The sequence below is a fragment of the Sphaerodactylus townsendi genome, linkage group LG05 (genome assembly GCF_021028975.2).
Source record: "Sphaerodactylus townsendi isolate TG3544 linkage group LG05, MPM_Stown_v2.3, whole genome shotgun sequence".
NCBI classification, from domain to species: domain Eukaryota; kingdom Metazoa; phylum Chordata; class Lepidosauria; order Squamata; family Sphaerodactylidae; genus Sphaerodactylus; species Sphaerodactylus townsendi.
This window is the reverse complement of record NC_059429.1, coordinates 75235302-75256524: the sequence shown is the minus strand read 5'-3', so window position 1 is coordinate 75256524 and position 21223 is coordinate 75235302. Positions and strand designations below refer to the sequence as shown.

The 21223-nt window shown below is 41.8% G+C and overlaps 1 protein-coding gene across 5 annotated transcripts in view; it reads left to right on the top strand.

Annotated features, from left to right (window-relative positions):
* Positions 1-21223, top strand: part of ST3GAL3 (ST3 beta-galactoside alpha-2,3-sialyltransferase 3) — a 247227-nt gene that overhangs the window by 174843 nt on the left and 51161 nt on the right. For all 5 annotated transcript variants that reach the window (XM_048498760.1, XM_048498758.1, XM_048498759.1 and 2 more), the window contains one exon: positions 13388-13534. In XM_048498760.1, the coding sequence (XP_048354717.1) occupies positions 13388-13534 (147 nt within the window). The remainder of the gene's footprint in view (positions 1-13387; positions 13535-21223) is intronic.

The following is a 21223-nucleotide window of genomic DNA, read 5'->3' as shown; positions in this document are numbered from 1 at the left end:
ACGATCTTTGCCATCCTCTTTTCCCCTCAATTTATTTTTATTTTTAAACATATTATCTAAATGCACAAGTAATTAAATTTCATTGGAGTGAAGAGAAAGGATTCCGGAAATTAGTTTGCTGTGAATCTAACTTTGTAAGGATTTGATAGGTTGTGTAACACATATAAGATGGGTAAAATCAACATCGAGAGGCTTTAATTAGAACCTGATGTATCACTTCATAGAAGTCTACTTGAACAATTTTGGTTTTTTTAAAAATCTAGTTTATGAGTCTTTAAAGAAAACAGATTTTGTCAATGGCCCTTGTCAGATGGAGTTAATGGTAAACTATTCAGTCAGAGAGTTTTAACAAAAGCAGAATAAGCTATGTAGGTTTATGCCATTAAAAAGTTAGGACTTTTCACTGTGCTTAGGGATAAGAATGATCCCTGAGGTTGCACCCCCATGGAATATTTAGGCTTTTGTAGTTTATGTTTGAACACAAAACTAGAATGTGGGATGCAGGTCCAGGAATAGAGGAGAAAACATGTGAATGGCTGCAGCGCCCTGTACAGTTAGGATTGCTAGCATCTGCCATGAAGATTTGATCAGGACGAGAGCATACTGTACATAATGCAGTGTGGCCTAGGGCTCTTAAGGGCATCCATTGGTTCTGTTTGGTACTCAGAAAACATTCTGTGCATGTTTGGTGTCTCTTTCTGAAGAAAGAGCATTCCAAGATGTTTCATACATAAGAGATCAATTCAATGTGTAACATGGTCTTACTTGGCTGGCTGCTGATGACAATGTCTACAATAATGTCCCAGTAACAACTTCTTGCATGCAAACTACAGTGTGCTCCTTAATTGTCACAATACTTTGAGTGTGCATTAACCAAACCTCCTCTTGCATTGGATCAAAATCAGAAAGATAGTGGGAAGTTAAAAGAAACTCCATAAGCAAAGAACTTTTAAAGCAAGCCCAGAAAGAGATGCTAGCAAACTGTAAGGTCATGAGGAGGCTTGAGACAGATCATCTCCTTAATAACTAGGGCCAACTTGAAAACCTCATAAAGGGTCATGATATTCCATTCCTCCTTCTGAGTCTAAATAAACTTCAGGGTGCTGCTAGCACACCACATATGGTAACAATGTGCTGCCAATTAGCTTTGTAATTTTACTTTTTTTCCAGCAGGATTGAGAAGGCTGAGTGGAATGGTTCAAGGCTGATCCCAAAGCATTTCTTCTCGGATTTAATAAAGGGTAATTGCTGGAGCATCCTCCATCTTGAGGCTATAATTTGTGCCAGATGAATCAGGAGAATACTGCCAGGTGTAACAATGCATAGGCAACAAAGATGGCAGAAATAGTTGTTCCATTGTGGGAGATCAGCTTTCTGGGCAGAATTGCATCAGAAATGAGGAAGCTTCTGTTGTTGCAGACTAAGATTTGAATCTTGAATGAGAAGAAGATGGGCAGTCTGTTCAAATCAAAACTTGAGAAGTCATACTCCCCCGGTCCTCCCCCGCAATGTCTGCATCTGACAGTGGAATCCTGGAGAGGGGTAAAAGGGTTCTGGATGTGGTATGATCCCACTGCCAATGTAAATACCACTCAGTGCGGTAAAACTGAAATCTACACTGGCAGCAGGGCACTTACGCCAGTACCAGGGAGCCATAATACTACACACAGCTAGGTGTGAACACTGCTGTTGCGTCAGCCATCCTCCAGTATAGGAGCTCACACTGGCATCAATGGGGGTGTTCTTGGGGGGTGGAGCAGACTTTGGTTGGCTTCCTGAACCCTTTCATGGAGAGAACACCCCCTTTTGCTGGCATGGATTTACACCATCAAAAAAGGCGGTGCAGCCCATTGGGCTGCATGGGGGCTTTCTCTGCTCTCAGGCAGTATTCCTTGTTTTCTGACTGGGTGCAGACCTCTTTGGAAGTAGCAAGGCTCCCGCTCATCTACTCCTTTCCACCCCCACCCCCCAGGATTGTGCTGCCCAGCATTAAAAAAACCCTTCTTTTGACATAAGAACAACACTTTTGTATAAGAGCCAGAGTCAATCTTGTTCAGTGTGCTCTTTCACACTGTCGCTGCCTGGTACCCCTGACTAGGCTGCAAATAGGCATAGAGGCCAAGGCCTTCCCTTGATGTTGCCTCCTGGTACCAGTTTATTCAGAGGCTTGCTGCTTTGAGATGTGAAAGTTCCCTTTTGCCATCTTGGCTAGTAGCCATGTTGGACCTGTTCTCCATGAATCTGTCAAATAAAGCCATCTGTGTTAGTAGTCATCATTATGTTCGGTGGCCATAAATTCCACAATTTAATTACTCCACCATTAAATAAGTATTTCCTTTTGACTGTCCTGCATCTATCACCCATCAGCTTCATTGCATGCCTTTGCTTTCTAGTACAGTGGGTGAGACAATTCTCGGTATTTGCTTTTTCTATCTCATGCATAATTTGCAGACCTCTATCTCATGTTCCCCAACCATTTTTTTCTAACCTAAAAAGCCCCCAACTCTTTAAGTGGTCCACCTCTTAATCTTTGGTTGTCTTCTTGCACTTTTTCCAGCTCTGCAATACCTTTTTGGAGATACAGTGACTGCAACAGTACACAATATTCAAAACAAGGTTGCACTATAGCTTGGTTACAAGGGCATTAGAATATTTTCAGTCCCTTTTCTAATAATCCCCAGCATGAGTTTTCCTTTTTCATCCCTGATCTACACAGAGTTGACATTTTTACTGAGTTGCCCACTACAACCCCAATATTGTATTATTACCCTCTCAGTCGCTGCTAGTTCAGACCCTATCTCTGTATATTTAGTTAGTGCAGCACCTTGTACTGTGCAACACTGTTTACTTAACTATAATAAACTTCACTTGCCATGTTGTTTTCTTGGAGTTCTTTGCAACCTGCTGTGGTTTTCAGTATCCTGAATAGTTTGGTGTTAGTGACGCACTTGACCACTACATTGTGTAGCCCCAATTCCAGTTCTATTACTATTGCTGCTCCTCGATGTCAAATAGTAGTATATAGTCTTATTAACAGCTTCTTATAGCACTTTATATAGTGTAATGGACAGTCATTCATTTTTTGTATTCCCCACTGTCATTCCAGTTATATACACTGTAAACTAACATTAGGGCAGGTAGTACCTCACTTACCATGCAGTTTAATCAGCCAGTCTGTAGCTCTAATGGGAAGTATAATCCATAGTAGTATTTGAATTCAGATGAAAAGTATTGATCCTGTATTCATAGGATGGTTTGACATGTCCATTCCAAATGTAGAGTTTTAGCTGTTTATAGTTATTCCAAACTACAGAACTCACACTCTGCAGCTTATTCAGGGTCTTATAGGATCATACAAAAATGCATGGAACAAAACTATGACTGAACTTTTGTTATATGTTGAAAAGAGACTAATTCCAAGCTAGATGAAGGAGTGAAAGCTTAATTCTTGCACCAGCAATCGTTTTGCTTGGTAAAAATTTCTTCCTTCAGGTTGCTTTTCACTTTGCCTAGCTCAGGGGTAGGGAACCTGCGGCTCTCCAGATGTTCAATTGGCCATGCTGACAGAGGCTGATGGGAATTGTAGTTCCTGAACATCTGGAGAGCCGCAGGTTCCCTACCCCTGGCCTAGCTGCACATGTCTATTGGAAGGAAGAAAACAGGGAGCATGATATTGAGAGAAAAAACAAGTGGCAGAGAAAGTGTTAAGTGCTCCCTCCCAACCCCCATTCCTGTACTCAGAATTACTGCATTCTAAGACTATTCATCTTTTTTTAAAAAAAAACCCAAACTATTAGCACTTTGTTACCAGCCATTGTTTGTAACGTAGTTATTTTTCCTGCTAAAGCTGTGTTTTATTTGTCTTTGAAAGAGGGTTCACTTGAGCCCCTTAAACTGGAAGCAACATTCATTATCTGTGCTCTCGCCAGTCTCATCTTTAGTAGCTTGAGTTTGTTGCATTTTTAGATTTATTGTTTCTAGATATTGTCCCAAGATCTCTAGAGACACAAGATTACGCTGAAAGCACAGCTCTCTGGTACATGCTGAGTTCTCATTTTCTTTCATCTACAGGCTGTTATCTTAATTTGGGCACACACCATCTAAGTAGAGTTGTGCCAACATGCCATTGAGTAAGAGTCTGTGATAATGTCCCCTACGGGAAGGGTTGAAATCCCCAATGCTTACATTGGTGCCAAATCGTATTTGCCATGGCTCTTAAAATGTAATACTTTTCAGCTTTAACTCAAAGCTTAGAATCAAGTAAGTACTCAAGAATCTTTCTTTTTAAAATGTGCCTGCCTTAATAACAAGCATAGGCATAAAGGCACAAAGAAAGCATTTCTTTGAAAAATCACATTCTAATCATTGTTTTCCTCCTTGGAGGACTTGCTACCGTGTTTCTCCGCAAGTAAGACAGTGTCTTATATTAATTTTTGCTCCCAAAGATGCACTATGTCTTATTTTCAAGGAATGTCTTATTTTTTCGCTCCACAGCTGCATGCTCTGGTGTTCTGTTTGACGGGCATGCTCCAAACAAAAACTTTGCTATGTCTTACTTTCGGGGGATGTTTTATATTTAGCACTTCAGCAAAACCTCTACTACGTCTTATTCTCAGGGGATGTCTTATTTTCGGAGAAACAGGGTAGTAGAGTTATACTTTTAGACTGCATAAAATAATACTGTCTGTGACTCTTGATTTTCCCTAAGCCTTACCTTTATAAGTATTGATGAATCTCTTACTCAGATCACCAGAACAAAGAAGAGCACAGGTTGAATGATATATACTTGGAACATAAAACTTGTGTTCAAATTCACCATCACCCCTTTCGTGAATTCAGTTATATAGCCTTGGTCAAGTAACTCTCTCTCTCTGAGCCTGACTTTCTTCACAGAAAAGCTGAGAGACTGAGAGAACACCCCGGATATCTTCCTGTGTTCCTTGAAGAAGATACAGTATGGTACGCTGAACAGAGTAATATGACCAATTGGCAACGACAGGTCCTCATAGAAAAGTGCATCTGATTATGTCTGGTGAATAGGTTCTGAATGTTATATAGCCATTTATTTAGAAACAGAATAACGATATCTCACATTCAAAGAGATTCATTTTTGGTAGGCAAGATGAAGGCCTCTCTCACAAGAAACATAAGATTTCATTCATAATGATTATAATAAATTAAAATGTGACGATTCTCCAGGAAGATAAGAATTTCTTAATAAACTGCTAGTCAGAAAGTTCATTTCAGTTAAATCTTTATTAGTGCAGTAATGTTCAAGAAGCCAGATTCAGAAACTGCAAGTTCTGTAGCCTCAAAGTTATCTTAGAACAAGTAGGTCATTGCAGTTCTATTTAAAATCAGTCTTCAGATCCCCGTATATCTTCACTGTGAGACTTTCTTGGTATTCCTTCTTTAAGTCATGCCATCTGAGTTGAAGGAAACATTTTAACCCTGAGCCTTTGAAAGCGCTGAGCTTTCCTAGGATTCCCTCTGATCATATTTCAGACACTGTGATACAAGATAATTAATGTGCTCTGTCTTGCTTTCTGTAGTACTGATATTATGGGATGGTCGTTTTGTTGTATCACTACTCCATTGTGTTGCCCTTATTTAATATAGTCAAAGACCTGTAGATCTGGGCATAGAAGAGTGTTAAAGGCTCCAGATTTGTGAAATCTCTCTGTGGCATCAGATATGGCTTCATCTTGATCTCTGTTCTGTTTGAGTTAGATTGCTGTCCTACATCTCTCGGGTTTTTTTTTTTAGAAGCATTAACGATGTAGATTAAACAATTTAGAAGACCTTTGATCAAATGTTAACTCAATGGTTTCTTCTGTTAGGACCAGGATTACCTTTCATCAGAAACACGTTTAGTAAAATCTCATATTCAGAAAAGAAATAGATGCCCACATCTGTGCTTTCAAGAGTTTACCTGAAGTAATGCGTATTATTTTAAACATCTTGCACACAGGCAGGGTTTTGACTGATCTGCTGAATATATTGAGCATACTGCACTAAACTTACATTAATAAATTGTTGAATTTTTAGAAATCTACTCTGTTTCAAAGGTGAAGCAATAGTATTAGCCAAGCAAACATACTCTCAACTTAGTAGAAATCTCTGAAAACAAAACAAGGTGAATTTTGAATGTATATGTTTCACTTCACTTGTGGATGTTAATTTAGTGGACTTGGCTCACCAACAGTCATTTAAATTATTATTGGTAATAAGACAGTTATGTAGGGTACACTTAGTTTTTAAAGAGCAACATACTCCTTCTGAAATTTGGGACATCACCAAATAATAGATAGGCTGCTGGATATCCTAATGAATGTATGCCATTATCTGATAATTCATTATCTTAAAATGTAACAAGCATTTACTACTCTGCAGTTAATGTCCACATTCAGTGAAACTATGAAAATCCAAAACTTCCATAAAAGAAACAAATAAATCATGAACACTGGAAACAAAAATGAACAAAACAAAAATGTACAAAAATATACACAATAGGTGAGCCTATAATAAGAACCATTACAAATTTTCTCATACACACTGTCTGTTATGGTTCCATATGCCCTGGCTCTCCTCAGAAAGGCAGCACAATGAACCCTCAGTTCAAGATCTCCAGTTCAAGCCTTTGTATAGGTTTGGTCATTCCACTGATATGAAGATATAATAATCATTACGCTTCATGTTGTTTTTGTGACTGGGCCATATCCTTCATGTTCTCTATTAAAAACAGTGACTGTGTAACCAAAAACATTCACTTCTGTTACCAGCTTTGTTTGGTTTTTTGTTTTGTTTTGTTTGTTGGTCTGTGTGGGTTTTTTGCGAGGGTTTTTTCTGTTGTTTTTGTTTCTATTGCCACATCTGTTATTAGTTCACTAGCTAGACTTTGGCAAGCCACTTTACCTTTGACCTATTAAAACAGGATAATGTATGAGGATCACTTTTGAACCTGAAAGCACTGTATAGGTACTGTTTATTTCTGTTGTACTTAACACTCCTGTTTCTACAGTGGAAATGCTTCCAAACCCCTAAAGCATTTTTAAAAAACTGAGGCTCTTTCCGCACAGGCGGAATAGAGCGCCTCCGGAACGGCAAAAACGCTGTCCCTGGGGAGGGGTTCGCACGGCTGCTACCACTGCATCGCAGCAGCGCTGGCCTCGCCACCCCCAAGTGGCACGAAGATGCTGCTGCCGAAGTTTTTTGGAAGCAGTGTCTTCCAACCGCTGCCGTGCGAACGGCAGCAGCTGGAAGGCGCCATTTCCCCCCCACCATCCCTGAACGCTGTACCTCGTCACCTGGCTTCCAGCGCATTGCAGAGGCCAGGGGACACGCCCCCCTGGCCTGCAACTCTAGAGCCTCCGCTCCAGCCTGAGGGTGAGTGTCCCCTGGCCTCTGCGACACGCCAGAAGCCAGGAGATGAGGTACAGCATTCAGGGACGGCGTAGCCTGCACCCCTACCGGGACAGTCCATGCGAATGGTCCCAGGGGGTGCATCGGCATTGTTTATGCTGATGCACCCCCGCTTGCACCCGTGCAGAAAGGGCCTTCGATCATATTAGTTGACAATTGAAGGACTGCTGGGGATGTCAGCTTCAGGTTGGGAAACATCTGGAGATTTTGAAGATGGAGCTTGAGGAGGGTGGGTTTGGACAGGGGCATTGCTACAGAAAATGGTGACTGGGGCAAGAATTAAAATAGCAGCCTCCCCTCCATCCCATTTTTTAGATAAATGTATCACGCAATGTTTAGATAAATGTATCAAAGCAATACCCCCCTTGCCCTGAAATATCTCCACATTATTATTCATGACTATTGGTTTAAGCAAGCAAGAAAATCTGTTCTAAAAATATTTATTGTGCACAAAAAAGAGGGAAATTACTCCATATTTCAAAGTAAATTCGTAAGTTTTTTTCAACAACAAATTTGCTCAACAAGGTTATGTATTTGATCTTTAGAAATAATGCAACCTATCTATGATGCACATGTTTTTGAATCTAAGTGTAATGCTCCACAGTTGCAAAGCATACAGAGAAGGGAGCTTACAATTAAACCAAAAGAGATTAAAATAACTATATATATTTTAAGAATATTTACCAGTTGTGTATGAAGCTTTTTAAAAACATTGCTGTGGAAATTAGCTCCTCTTTTGCTTGCTACTTTTATTACAGCTATCAAAAACAACTTCTGTTTTTTTAAAATTAGAGTAGCAAGAACTGGGATGTTAGGTTTTATTGTAATCATCTGACTACTAAATGAATGAATTTATTTCAAGTTAGCATTCATTTTCACACCTGGTTATAAATCAGTTCACTTTCATAAGAGTATTCATTCTTCAATATACTTTCTGTTGCAACCAGCCCTCCTCCATTACTGACTTCTTGAACAACCTGACAAACCAAGGAATGCTGATTTCACAGAAACCTAATATTTCCCTTCTAACATAAATGCATTTGCTTTTTTAAAGATACATGTAGTGAAATGCTGCCTCGGTATATTTAAGAGTGCATATTTTAACTGATTTAATTAGTAAATTAATCAATTAAAGCTGTAATCCTATTAACCTGAATTCAGTGGTAGGGGCAAGTTGAATTTGTATAGGGTAAAAATTTTAGCTGCTGGGGTTGAAAATCAATGGTATGCTTAGTGGTATGTTTGCAACAATTTTCTTTATTTATATTTTAACATGCTACTATGAAAGAGGCAAAGCAGTTCCCTGGACCACATTCTGCTGAAGAGGGGAACCGTGTCCTAGAACTTATATTCTCTCTCCTCCCTACACACCCACACCCATACCCACTCACTCACTCTTCCTGCCACTTCTGCTGCCGCTGGAGGGAGAGTCTTGTTATTTTGATATTCCTCAGTATTTTAATATTCCTGTATTAGATATATTGTTATTTTGATAGATATAATATAGTACATATTAGTTGAAATAAAGTTTCAAAAAGACCTCCCGATCATTGAGAAGTGCAGAATGTGGGAGGTGAAGTGGATCAAAAAAGCCTAAAGCAAAGAAAAACGCCGGGCCATGTGTTTCATCTTCCCTGCGAAGCAAAGAACAACCGTTCCCCACTCTCACAAACAGCGGAAATTATGAGATCTGCCACACAGTGACTGTGAGAGCGAAGAAAAGGTGTCTGTAACAGAAGCTCAGTCCCAAACAGAATCTGCCTTCCTCACCAGGCCAAGCACGCACCCCTGGCTGCGGGCGCTTGGGGATAGGCACTGGTGTGCTGAACCCCTTCAGGGCAAGCATGCCCTGCCAGGACCCACCTCTGCTGCTGCTTGGGCAGGGAGGGAGGGAAAGGGCAGAGGAAGCTCAATGCGGACTAGCTGCCTGCCTGGCAGGGGCTGGGCAGGGGTGCCCCGCAGCGGCCTCTGTCAGGCCTGGTGGGGCGGGACGAGGGGAAAGGAGGAGGGGTGTGGGCGCCCACCTGGGGCGCCCACCTGGGGCGCTTGTCCTCACCCTGCCCCTTGTAGCTCTGCCTCTGCATAAGACAATCCACTTTGTCATTTACAGGCTTTATGGCAGTTTGCAGTGCTAAAAAGGCCTGAATATAATGATCTTCACTGGAATGTTCTCTCCAGTTGGCACTTGGCAGGTGATCATTATCCCATGTACCTGACTGTGTGTAGGTACTGCTTACAGAAGAATAAATACTTCTAAGAAATTCAAGTGTTGTCAGAACATGTACTAGGATATCTTGGCAGAGTAGTAGTAGCATGTTAAATTGGTGTTTGTCTCAAATTTCACCAACGGAAAGCGGCTCTTTAAAAACATTTTTGAGTAATTGCTATATTGTCAATAAATATTTTGCAAATTGAATCCCTAAGTTAATATCCACAAAGGTGCTTGAAGAAGAAATGTACTGTACGCTATTGTTACGTACTACATTGCTTTTGTTTTTAAATTGGATTCTACGTGAGACAGGAACAGATGTAATCATGAACTCTGAGGAGGGCTGCGAGTTTGAGCTCAAGTGACAAAGGTGAAGTGTAATCTAAAGCTTTAGCAGCCCTTCCTAATTTATAGCAGAGCTCTTGGAGTCCATTGTTATTTAACCTCAGAATTTTGGCCTGTCTTGCTTATATTTGGGTAACTGGACTTCTGTGTTGTCCTATTTGTTTTGTTTACAGTGACCACAGAGAGCTTGAGATGATGATAGAAAATGGGCTTATTAGGCAAGAAGCTGATGATAATTTTTTTGTTAATTGTGTAAAGTTGATTGGCTGAGCAGGAAAAAATTGCAGAGTGTCTTGAAAACTCAGAACAGCCCGTAAACCAAAAGAAGCACATTTTGCTGGTCACTCTCTCTCAAAGAACCACAGTTACAGGTTAAAAAAAAGGGGGGGCTCCCCTCTCATCACATAACAACTGAAATCTTTTAACACTATTCAAATGTCAGATATTTCTGCGGAGAGATTTACTGCAATCATTTCCTCCTAGTCCAAAAATCATTGACACAGAAATGACCCTCACAACCCATAAAGCTGGCAAGGCACTGAAGCAGCAAGAATTTTCTCATGCATCAAGTACTCCCATGTAGAAAGTGTTTTCCTTTCTTGCAATGCACAGAACTAAATTAATTTAATATAGCTTTTTTAGGCTGTGTCCATATGGAAGTTGTGCTCCAGTTTAGTGTCTGATGTAGAGTGGGTTTTTTTAAAAAGCATCCACAAGATGTTGTTCCCTAATAATCCTTTTTCTATGGTTCCCCCTGCTTTTCTGTGATTTTTCCCAAATCTGACTTGGTGCAACATTTTGAGAAAGCTTGCAGTCAAGGAGCCTTTGCATGCTGTGTGAAAGAGAAGGGAGCATTTTGTAGATCCTGCTTTCCAAACTCTAGTTTGGAATATACAGTCTGCTCAGGTCCATCAGGGGGGATGAAAAAATGCTTTTGTGCCCATGTCTGCATTGCTTTTCCTCTTCCTAGATGCAGCACAATGCATGGGGTTAGTGCTAGAGCTCACATGTTTCCATTGGCTCCATTTGTGCATGAGCTGCTGGGAAAGTGAAAACCCACATGTGCTGTTGCCGTCCCTGAGCTCAGCAAAGGGAAGCAGAGATAACACAAGGGGAAATAATTTGTGACACGGAAATGGAGAAAGAGAAGGGTACTTGAATGTAGGATTATAAGATGGTTTGTGATAGTGCAGAAAGAGTGTTTTCAGACAGAGAGACAGAGAGACAGAGATACATGAATTGCAGATAACCCTGAATGTAGATATCCCTGAGGGATCAGGAATTGGAAAGGAGGGTGGGTTTTGAGAAGCACCTGCATGGTGAGGAGACCGAGGAAAATAGGGAGGAGTGTCTGTATTTATCATTACCTTTTGATTACCTTTCTGAGGCTTGTGACACTGCTCAAATAATGGGAGTGAAGGCAGTTATGAAGGAAATCAAATTTGCACATGTAATTTTGTTAAAAATGTGACAAATGCTTCTCCGTGGTTAGTCTGGTAGTGCACTCCACCTAAGTTACTGCACATATCAAAATGACCATCAGTTATTTGTGTTGTACACCTCTGCTCTAGGGCAGGCCTTCGGCAACATCTCAGCTCCTCCAGCACCACAGACTTACCTAGAGCCAAGTGGGCATCAGTAGAGGAGAGAGGCAAAAGTTAGGGCTTCTGTGGTTGTGCAAAGCAAGAATATTTGTAGTGTCCTGTAGAAATTAGAATTCTTCTGATGCTTGCTGTTGTCAAAGTCTGGAAAAATGTTTGAGTGTGTTAAGACCAACCAAGAGAGTGCAAGACAGGCACATGTAAATTATTCATATATCTTTCTCATTTCTGTATAAATCAGTAGTGTGGTTCTTTTCTAAATATGAGAGTTGAGTCCTATCCTTCCTCCCCCTACATTTAATAAGCCATTCCATTGTTTGAAACACTTTTTTCCACAGCCCACCTTCAATTCTGGAAATAAAATGGATTGAGAAGAAGGGTGTTCCAAGCGGTGGAGCTTAGCAACAGAAGAGCAGCTCCCCTCACATCTATGCTTTTTTTTTTGCACAAAAAATAGATCCTCCCCACTTTATTTGTGAACAAGGCAGAAATTTGAACAGTATACACAGCCTGCAATGTCTATGCTGATTCTTACCCTTTTGCTCAGGGAACATACAAAGCTATTATCTAATAAGTTCAAACAATATATTCTTCATTGGCTGGAATATTTGATACTTTTTAAAGAGAATAACATAGGAAAAAACACATCTCACTGTAACATACCTCTAAAGATGCCAGCCATAGATGCAGGCAAAATATTAGGCAAAAACTTGCAGATGATGGCCGCACAGCCTGGAAAATCCACAACATCCAAAACAATAAATATTAACTTATCAAACAACATCACCAGTCTCCTATGACTTTTAACATGTTCATCAGTGACCTGGAGCCGGAACAGCAAAGTGGCCAAGTTTACAGATAACACCAAATTATGTATGGTGGTTAAAACAAAAACTGATAGTAAAGAGCTCCAAAAGGATAGCTCCAAATTGGAGGAATGGGAATTAAAATGGCAAATGAGATTCAGTGTGAGCAAGTGTAAAGGGATGGATGTTGGGGCAAAAAAAATCCCCGCTTCACATATACATTGATGGGATCTGTCCTGGCAGCAGCAGATCAAGAAAGGGATCTTGGGGTGATAGTAGATAGCTCGATGAAAATGTCAACCCACTGTGTAGTTGCTGTGAAAAAGGCAAATTCCATTCTGGCCTTAAATAGACAAGGAAAGAGAATAAAACTGCTGCTATTTGTAGTGAGACCACACTTTGAATACTATATACAGTTCAGATCACCATACCTAAACAAGAATATTGCACAGCTTGGGAAGGTGCAGAGAAGAGCAGCCCAAATGATTAATGGACTACAGCAATTGCCTTATGAGGAGTGGTTAAAAGGTTTAGGACTGTTTAACTTAGAAAAAAGGTGGGTAAGAGGAGACATGACAGAAGTCTATAAAATTATGCATGGCATGAGCATGGACAGGCAAAAACTTTCCTCCCGTTCTCATAATATTAGAATGTGGAGTCCTCTGCTGAAACAGAAGGGCGAGAGATTCAAAACAGGCAAAAGGACATATTTCTTCACACAATGCATAATTAAATTATGAAACGCCATTCCTTAGGACCGTGGTGGCGAACCTATGGCACTCCAGATGTTCATGGACTACAATTCCCATCAGCCCCTGCCAGCATGAAATGGAGTCTTCGTGGTTTGTGTATACAGTTCTGTTCCAACAAGAATTCATGCTAATTCCACCACCCCCTTAAATTAATGTTTGTCATACATTCCCCCCACCCCCCACCCTTAGTTTCATTCAGATAAAAACTTGCTTAATACATTCTGTTGTACTTTCCCCCTCTTTCCTCCTCAGAATATTCCTACTCTGGGAAGTGTAGCAATAACCATGGTACTCCACAATTGTGATGAAGTAGCAGTGGCTGGATTTGGTTATGACATGAATTCTCCAAACGCACCTTTGCATTACTATGAGAGCATCAAGATGTCTGCTATCAAAGAGGTAAGGAACTTTGTGTCCAGTAAGCATTATCTGTGGTAGACTGTAAAGCTTGATAGGTAGATAAAGCCTCCATGTTCAAAAGCATGAAAAAAGCATGATACCTCTGAATGCCAAGTGCCAGGAGGATAAACAGAGACAAGAGTTGTTGACTTCAAGAGACATATACAGATGTAGAATCAGCTATCTTGGGAAACAGGATGCTAAATTAAGTGGACCTTTGGTGTAATAGTACAGGACTCTTCTTAAATTATGCAGAGTGATTCACCAGTGACTCATCCTAATGGAAGGAACCAAGTGCACAAAGCAATTCCAGCAGCACTGGTATAGTATACTTGAGGGACCAGTTCACTTTGTGTAGGCACATATTTTGTGTGACTGAGGGACTTCTCTGCAGTATAGCTCTGCATCTCTTCATTTGATAATGGCCATCACAAAAAAGCAAGTTTAGAATGATAGTATCTAAAGCAAGGTTCCCAACCTGATACCCATGGGCACTATGATGCCTGCCAACATGTTTCCTGACAACCACCAAGTGTTTTTAGAAAGTGGACTGGACCATAGGAGGCAACAAGACTTCTGATTGACCACTAGAAATCAGATTGGCTGGGCAGATTAAAATAACATTGTTTCAGTGGCAGCTGCCACCATAATATTGCTTTTATTCTATCTCACTACTCTTTCCTGGGGTATTTTTTAAATTACCCCTTTTCCTCTGCACTTGGGCTTGTTCTCTGTTTGGCTCTGCCTTCTGCAACTTAGTTGGCCCCACATCCTGTGGTAGCCATTTCGCTTGTGATTGTGCTGACCACCCTGTGTCAGAATTCCACTGGCTCCCAAGAGCTCAAAGTTTGGGGATTCCTGATCTGGAGTGTGTGATGCAAAAAGACGAAGTTGTTTTCGTACTTAGCTAGGATTATTAAGCCTCTTCTTTTCTCTTGTGCTTGCTACCTAAGCTGTATTGACACTACAAGCCAGCGCTGGTTTTAAACCATTTAACTCACATGACTTCCCCAGAACAACAGTGGAAACTGTAGTCTTGTGAGGTTACTGTTAGAGGTCTTTAGTTATCTCTTGGAACGATAGTTCTCATAATTTTTGGAGGAAAGCTGTAGCAGTTTATACTATGCCTTTATATTGGTATGATATACCCAAGAGTTCTTAAACAGCATTCCCCCCACCCCCCAGAAAGGAATATAGGAGGGATAGATAAGGGGCTGATTTTTGAGCAAAGTTTAAAAAAATGCTCAGGTAAAATCTTGCATATAAATAGTATTTTTCCCGTGACATCTCATGTCACAGTAAATAACTCTAAAGTTTAGAGTATGATCACACTATTTATTGTTTTCACTTCGGAAAAATAATGTGGCTACTTTTTTTGACTAAAGCATAAACATATGTCAGTCACCTCTGTGTGTCCAAGGGAATAGAACCTCCATTGAGTCGAAAGATGATAAGGTAGTCTTCTGAACTCCCCCACTATCATTTGGCAATGACAAACAGTATGTCCTACATCAGAATTTTTTTTAATTGTGCAGAGGTATTTTATGAACGCTTTCAGAAGTTAATATATGCCTCGTGGCTGAACTTGTAATATGTGAAAGCCACTTATTTATGGGATAAAAACCTACAAAGAACTGTTATGAAAATTCATACCATATCTGTCTAGTCCATTTTTACCTTACCTTTTCTCCTAGGAGCTCAGGGTTGTACACATGGTTCTTCTTTCTTCATATGTGCCCCTCCTTAACTTCCCAAGGGACCAGTCTTCAGGAGGCTGCACCAATGAAGTGTTCTGCCTCTACACTGCCTACTAGTGGGATTTGTGGGGAGTGCTCTAGAATATACAGAAATACAGGAGGTGATTGATTTTGGTGAAGGATCGCTGAGCATCTTTGTGTAAGAATCTTTGACTAGATCTATGACAGCTATTAGGAGATCTGGAGAATGATATGCTTGTTTCTCAATTCCACAAATATTCCCTTTTCCCATTATCAGATATGTGGGACCTCCTGGCTTGTCTTCAGATGATGATTCTCTTAGGTTTCACTTCCTTTGGTACAAGAAAAAGCCATCTGCTTCCAAGTATTAATAATTTATTCAATTCTAGCCTTCTCTTTTCCCCCTCGACTAATTGCTTGTATGTGGTGAAATCTAACCAAAAGAGAGGGGATTGCATTTCTGCCTCTCCTTTTTTACTATTCATGGCCGCTGGTAATTGTTCGTCACTGGGGAATCATGCTGAAAGGTAAAAGGGACAGTGGCCTGGCTTGTGATCTTCTGCTTTTCCAATGAATGTTACAAGTGAGACAGGTAGTCCTGCAAGCCTGGTGATCCATAGGCAATAACCAGTAAGATGTGCAAATGGTAAAAGGTGAGAAGAATAGTTATGTTGCTCCCTCACTAGTGATCCATGATGAACAACATTGTCACGACTACCTAGAGTTTGGGTGGGGGGCAGGGGGATGTCAACTTTGACCATTTAGAACTGAAGAAGGATAGATCAATCTTCTCCAAAGCTAGTACTTTATTAATTTATATATTTAAAATACTTTTACTTCACTTTTCTCCTGTCAAAGGCCTGAATTAGATTGCAACATTTTAAAACACTAATCATAAAAACATAGTACAAATACCATAAAAACAGTCTACGGCAGAATAACCTACATCTCCATTAGCTGAGCTCAAAGGATTTCCTGGAAAACTTATCCTTGCAAAATCTCTTGAAAACCTGAAATAAAGTTGCCTTCCTGACCTTTTCAGGAAGACCGTTCTGTAGAATTGGTATCACGTTGGTAAAGGCCCAAGGCCATGCAGTGACAGCAAGGAGCAACTGCTGAGATCAGATTGTTGACAACAGCTGAGCTGCTTCATTTTGGACCAATTGAAGTTTCCATGTTATCTTCAGAAACAGGCCTCTGTTGGAGCCATTACAGTTAGCTCAGAGTTACAGGAGTATGAATCAGTGCGACTAAGATAGTTGTCAAAGAAAGAAGATAACTTATGCGCTAAATGTTATTGGAAAAAATAACACTTTTAGTTACTGCACTGACTTGTTTTTCTAACTGCAGTGCTGGCCCCATTAGTCAAAGAAAGGTTCATCCCCAAGGGTGGGCAGCACCATCCCCTTGAACATGAGGCTTACCAGCCAGCTTGTGCCTCTGCTTGCGTGACATTACATGTTCTGTCCGTGGTACTTTCAAGCTCAGCATTATGACCTCAGAGCTGCAGGACTAATTGTGACCTGGTATTGGGAAAGAGTGGAGGAAATTAATCATTAGCATCACGTGGACATAATTATATACAACAAAGGGAGGGTGTTTAATGTTCTCTCATTTTGATGTGCATTAAAATCTTGAGCAGTTTCATTTGATATTAAAATATTTGTCTGTAAAGGGAGTCTTTGCAAGTCATCCAAGGAGGTAGGCATAATACTGGAGATCCTAAAACAACTGTTGTGTACTATAGTATAGATAGGGGAAATGATATATCCTATACTATAATACAGAGTAGTCATTTTAGGGTCTCCAGTATTATACCTACCTTCTTGAGTGACTTGTAACGACTCCCTTTAAAGGCAAATGTTTTTCATAGGAAGGGGAGAACAAAGCCCAGGCTAGCCTGATTGCAGCATATCTCAGAAGCTAAGCAGGGTCAGCCCTGATTAGTAATTGGATGGGGGACCACCAAGAAATACCAGGGTGGTTATGTTAGGGAAAGCAGTGGCAAAACACCTCTGTCCGTCTGTTTCCATGAAAACTCTCTGGAGTCGCCGTTAGTCAGCTGTGACTTGACTGCACTCTACACACAAATGGGGGAGAACAATAGAGTACAATACACAATAAGTAAAAAAGATTTCTCTGGCAGTCTTTCCGAGCAGCAGACATAGCAATCCACAAAGCTTCAGCTGCGTGTTGTAAAGAAGCTTCCAGAATCATGGCTTGGGCAGCTATTGGCAGCATAAATGAAGGCCACATAGGATTTGGACCCAGCATTACACATGTCACTGGATTGGGTGGAGGAAATGTTTGTTGGATTTCTCTTGGTACAATATATGATAGGCAAAAAGTGTTGAGCTGGTACTCTGACAGCCCCCTAAAGTCCAGGCTGGGTTGTATATGCTGGATGATCATTATGGACACCCCTGTTTGCTAGCTCAGTTAATAGTTTCCAGAAGGTGCAAGAGCCCCTCCCCAAATCACCATTCCTTTTTATGAAGTAAGAACAAACAGAAACCCTCTCCTTGCTGCCAGTACCAAATGTAGCGAGTGTGTGAGAGAGACTGTGTGTATATGCACAGGATCCTCTCTGGCAATCTACAATAACTAGCATTTCTATTGTTCCATATGTCTCAGAAAGGAACAAACCTGCAGGCGATACCGTATGTTCCCTTACCCAAGGTGTGTCACTGATTTACATGCAATGTCTGCTTGACATCTCCCTGGACACCCTTGGAAAACCCAGTGAGTCATCTCTAGGGAATTTCTTCTGAATACACACAAAGCCTGTGAATTGCATTTGTTTGCAGCAGGGTGGAGATTGCTCCTCCTGTGCCAAGAAATGGGTGATAAAACCGCTGGATAGAAACAAGTATGCTTTCTCCCACTGTAGCACAGTACTGAACAAAGTACAGTTCTGCAGTTTGTAGATGTGTAAGACGTTAAGGGCAAAAAGTACTAAACTTTGGTGTCTACCTGGTACCTGAGGGTTTTTTTCACCAGAGATGTGACTGTGTTTTGGGGGTTTTGCTGTCAAGGCCCAAGAGACGCTCGGAGGTTAGCCATTTCAGGCCTCCATTGTTGGTATACTAGTCAGGGTCAGGGCTGAGAGTGTGTGACTGACCCAAGGTCACCCAGTAAGCTCCTGTGGTGTAAGTGGGCATTTGAACCTGGGTTTCCCAGGTCCTAGTCTGACACTATACCACACCACCCTTTCCCACCCTCTCCCAATTAGCAATACAAATACTATACATGTTGGTGTAAATTGGGTGAATGGAGAAAACCTGAATGCTCTTTGGGAGGGTGATAATCAGTTGGTGGATTCAAGGATATGTGCAGCACAGTCATGAGGGCCACTTCAACAGTGGTAGCCAGCTGCTGATGCAGAAGAGTTGCCACTGATCTGTTCCCTATAGACTTTCTGCAAGGGAAAAAAACAACACATGCTGCACTGCAAAGCACAGATGGTATTGCAAGCATCCTGAAATCCATAGTAACCCATGCAACATCCACTAATCAGGCAATGGCAACCAATGATGCCCCTGGTAGTGGCACTCAGGCCCATCCAGTCACTTCCTGCAGATCCAGGCACTGCCCCTCAACACCACACATGCCCACAGATGTCAGTGGACATGGAGGGAAAGACCCAATGACTGTGAAACCTCAACAGAGGCACATGGCCCAAGATGGCCACCCAGCCTGTAGGGGGAAAGCACCTGTGCACCACACAGCATGCCCACCTCTTTCCCTGTGCGCACTTACTAAGTAACTCAGAAATGTCGTGTTTTTCTAGTTATTGCCACTAGCTGTTACTTCCCTAGGAAAAGGAAACAAGTTTACATTGACCAGGAAAAAAAGAAAGAAAAGCCCACTATTGGGTGAGGGGGGCGGAGAGCAAAGGAGGACAGTGTGTAGACTCCACCCCCACCCCAAACCGTAACATACCATGACTGGGGTGGTAGAAAAGGGAATAGAATTCAGGCAGAGGAGAATATGCCTGGCACAGGTCTTTAGTCTGCGCAGCAAGTGCATCTGCCATGCTCCTGACAACCCTCTCCCTTTTCAACCCCCTCAGACCTCTGTAGGGAGGAAAGCATCCTTCCTTTACTCTATCCTCCCCCCAGTCCCTTCTCCCCTTTTCTCACAGTAGGACAGGGATGTAGGTATAGATTTGTAATGGGGTGTATTTGGGGCAGGGCCACGTCCCCACCCACCCCTGGGAGCGTGGCAATGCTCCACAAGCCCTGCCCCCGGCCTCAGTGCTTATAAAAGCAGCTCTCCGAGGCCAGGGATGGCAGACTCCCCTGCCTTTCCTGCCCCCCCCCCCCGGGGCTGGGCTCCCAGCCAGCAGCCAGCAGCCCCTTCTGCTCTCCCCTCCAGGCAGAGGTGTAGCTAGGGAAAATGGAGCCCAGTGCAAAATCTGAGTTTTGCACGTCCCCCCCCCCCCATGGGCGGCTGCTGTGATGCTGGAATCCACCCGGAAACAGCATCACTTGCAATGGTGTTTAAACTAGGGAGCCCAGATACTCCTTTTAAATCCACCTTAAAGGGAGAATCTGGCGTTTTCAGTTAAAACAACATTGAAAGTGATGCTGTTTTGGGTTGGATTCTCCCCCACCCTGAAACAGCATCACTTTAAATGTTTAAACTGGGGACCTCAGATTCTCCCTTTAAATCTATGTCGAAGGGGGTGGACTTAAAAGGAGAATCTGGGGAAATTTAGGGGATGCCTGCTGTCAGGGGTGCAATTGTTAAGCTAGCAGCCCCAAAATTTCATGGTATCTTTAGGAGACTCTCCTGATGATACCACCCAGGTTTGGTGAAGTTTGGTTCCGGGGGTCCAAAGTTATGGACACTCAAAGGTGTAGCCCCCCTCTTTTATTAGCTCCCATTGGAAACAATGGGGGATGGGGCACCTCCTTTTGGGAACCCATAACTGTGGACTCCATGAACCAAACCTCACCAAACCTGGGTCATATCATCAGGAGAGTCTCCCAAAAACTCCCTGAAATTTTGGTGCTGCTACCTTAATAACTGTGCCCCCTGCAGGCCACAAACTGAAAAAAACACTTTAAAAATACAAAAAAACACAAACGGAAGAGGAGCTTCAGACATGTAATGGGGGGGTTAAACCCATGAACCCCCCCTTTACCTTGCAGTAGAATATTCATGATCCAGCCCCCTTCTTTTTTTCGAAGTGGCAGAATTATGCCTCCTTTTTTCTCCTTCCTGAGGTAAACATCTTTTTGCTTCCATACTGGGGAATAAACTCCTTACGAGTGGCCATAACTAGACAGCACTTATGACTTACCATGTAGAAAATGCTCTTCTGGTTGGGCTCTTAAACTGAAAGGCCTTGCATTTTGGAGGGAGTGTAAAAGTCACTGGCTGAACCCTCTAGTTCTTTTAGGTGCAGCACTGGAATTTTGTGGACCCAGTGTTGGGCAGGCTGGCACCCTGTGATCCTTAATGTCTCAGCTGCTGCCAGCTTAGGGAAGTAAGCTTGGTGCCAGTGGTGTGAGATCAAACCTAAAGTATATAAGCTCTGATCATATACCAATTTGTGTGAGCAGGAGAGGGTATTTGCCACCCTAGACGCTGTTGTTTATCAGCAGTTTTAATAGCTTCTGTTCCTCATCTTCTCCTGGATCCTTGCTTAAGCCCTTCATAGTCATGCAGTTCAGTGACCTTCCAACATAACTTCTAGTCCGTCCTCTTAAAACTGCTTCACCATTTTCTTTGAATTCTAAAAAATTATAATAAAAGAACCTGTCCTAGCAAAATGTGATGGGACAAGAGAAATGTAGTCATTGTAATGGCAACCCCTAGAGGTTCCTTTCAGATCCACTTCCTATATTTTGAAATGCTTGTTTGCGATGCTGTAGATGGAATAGATCCCCATTTTCACAGCAAGAAATGTTTCCACATGTTCTAGAATCTATCTTAACTGCACAGTATTAAGAGAGTGCTGCGA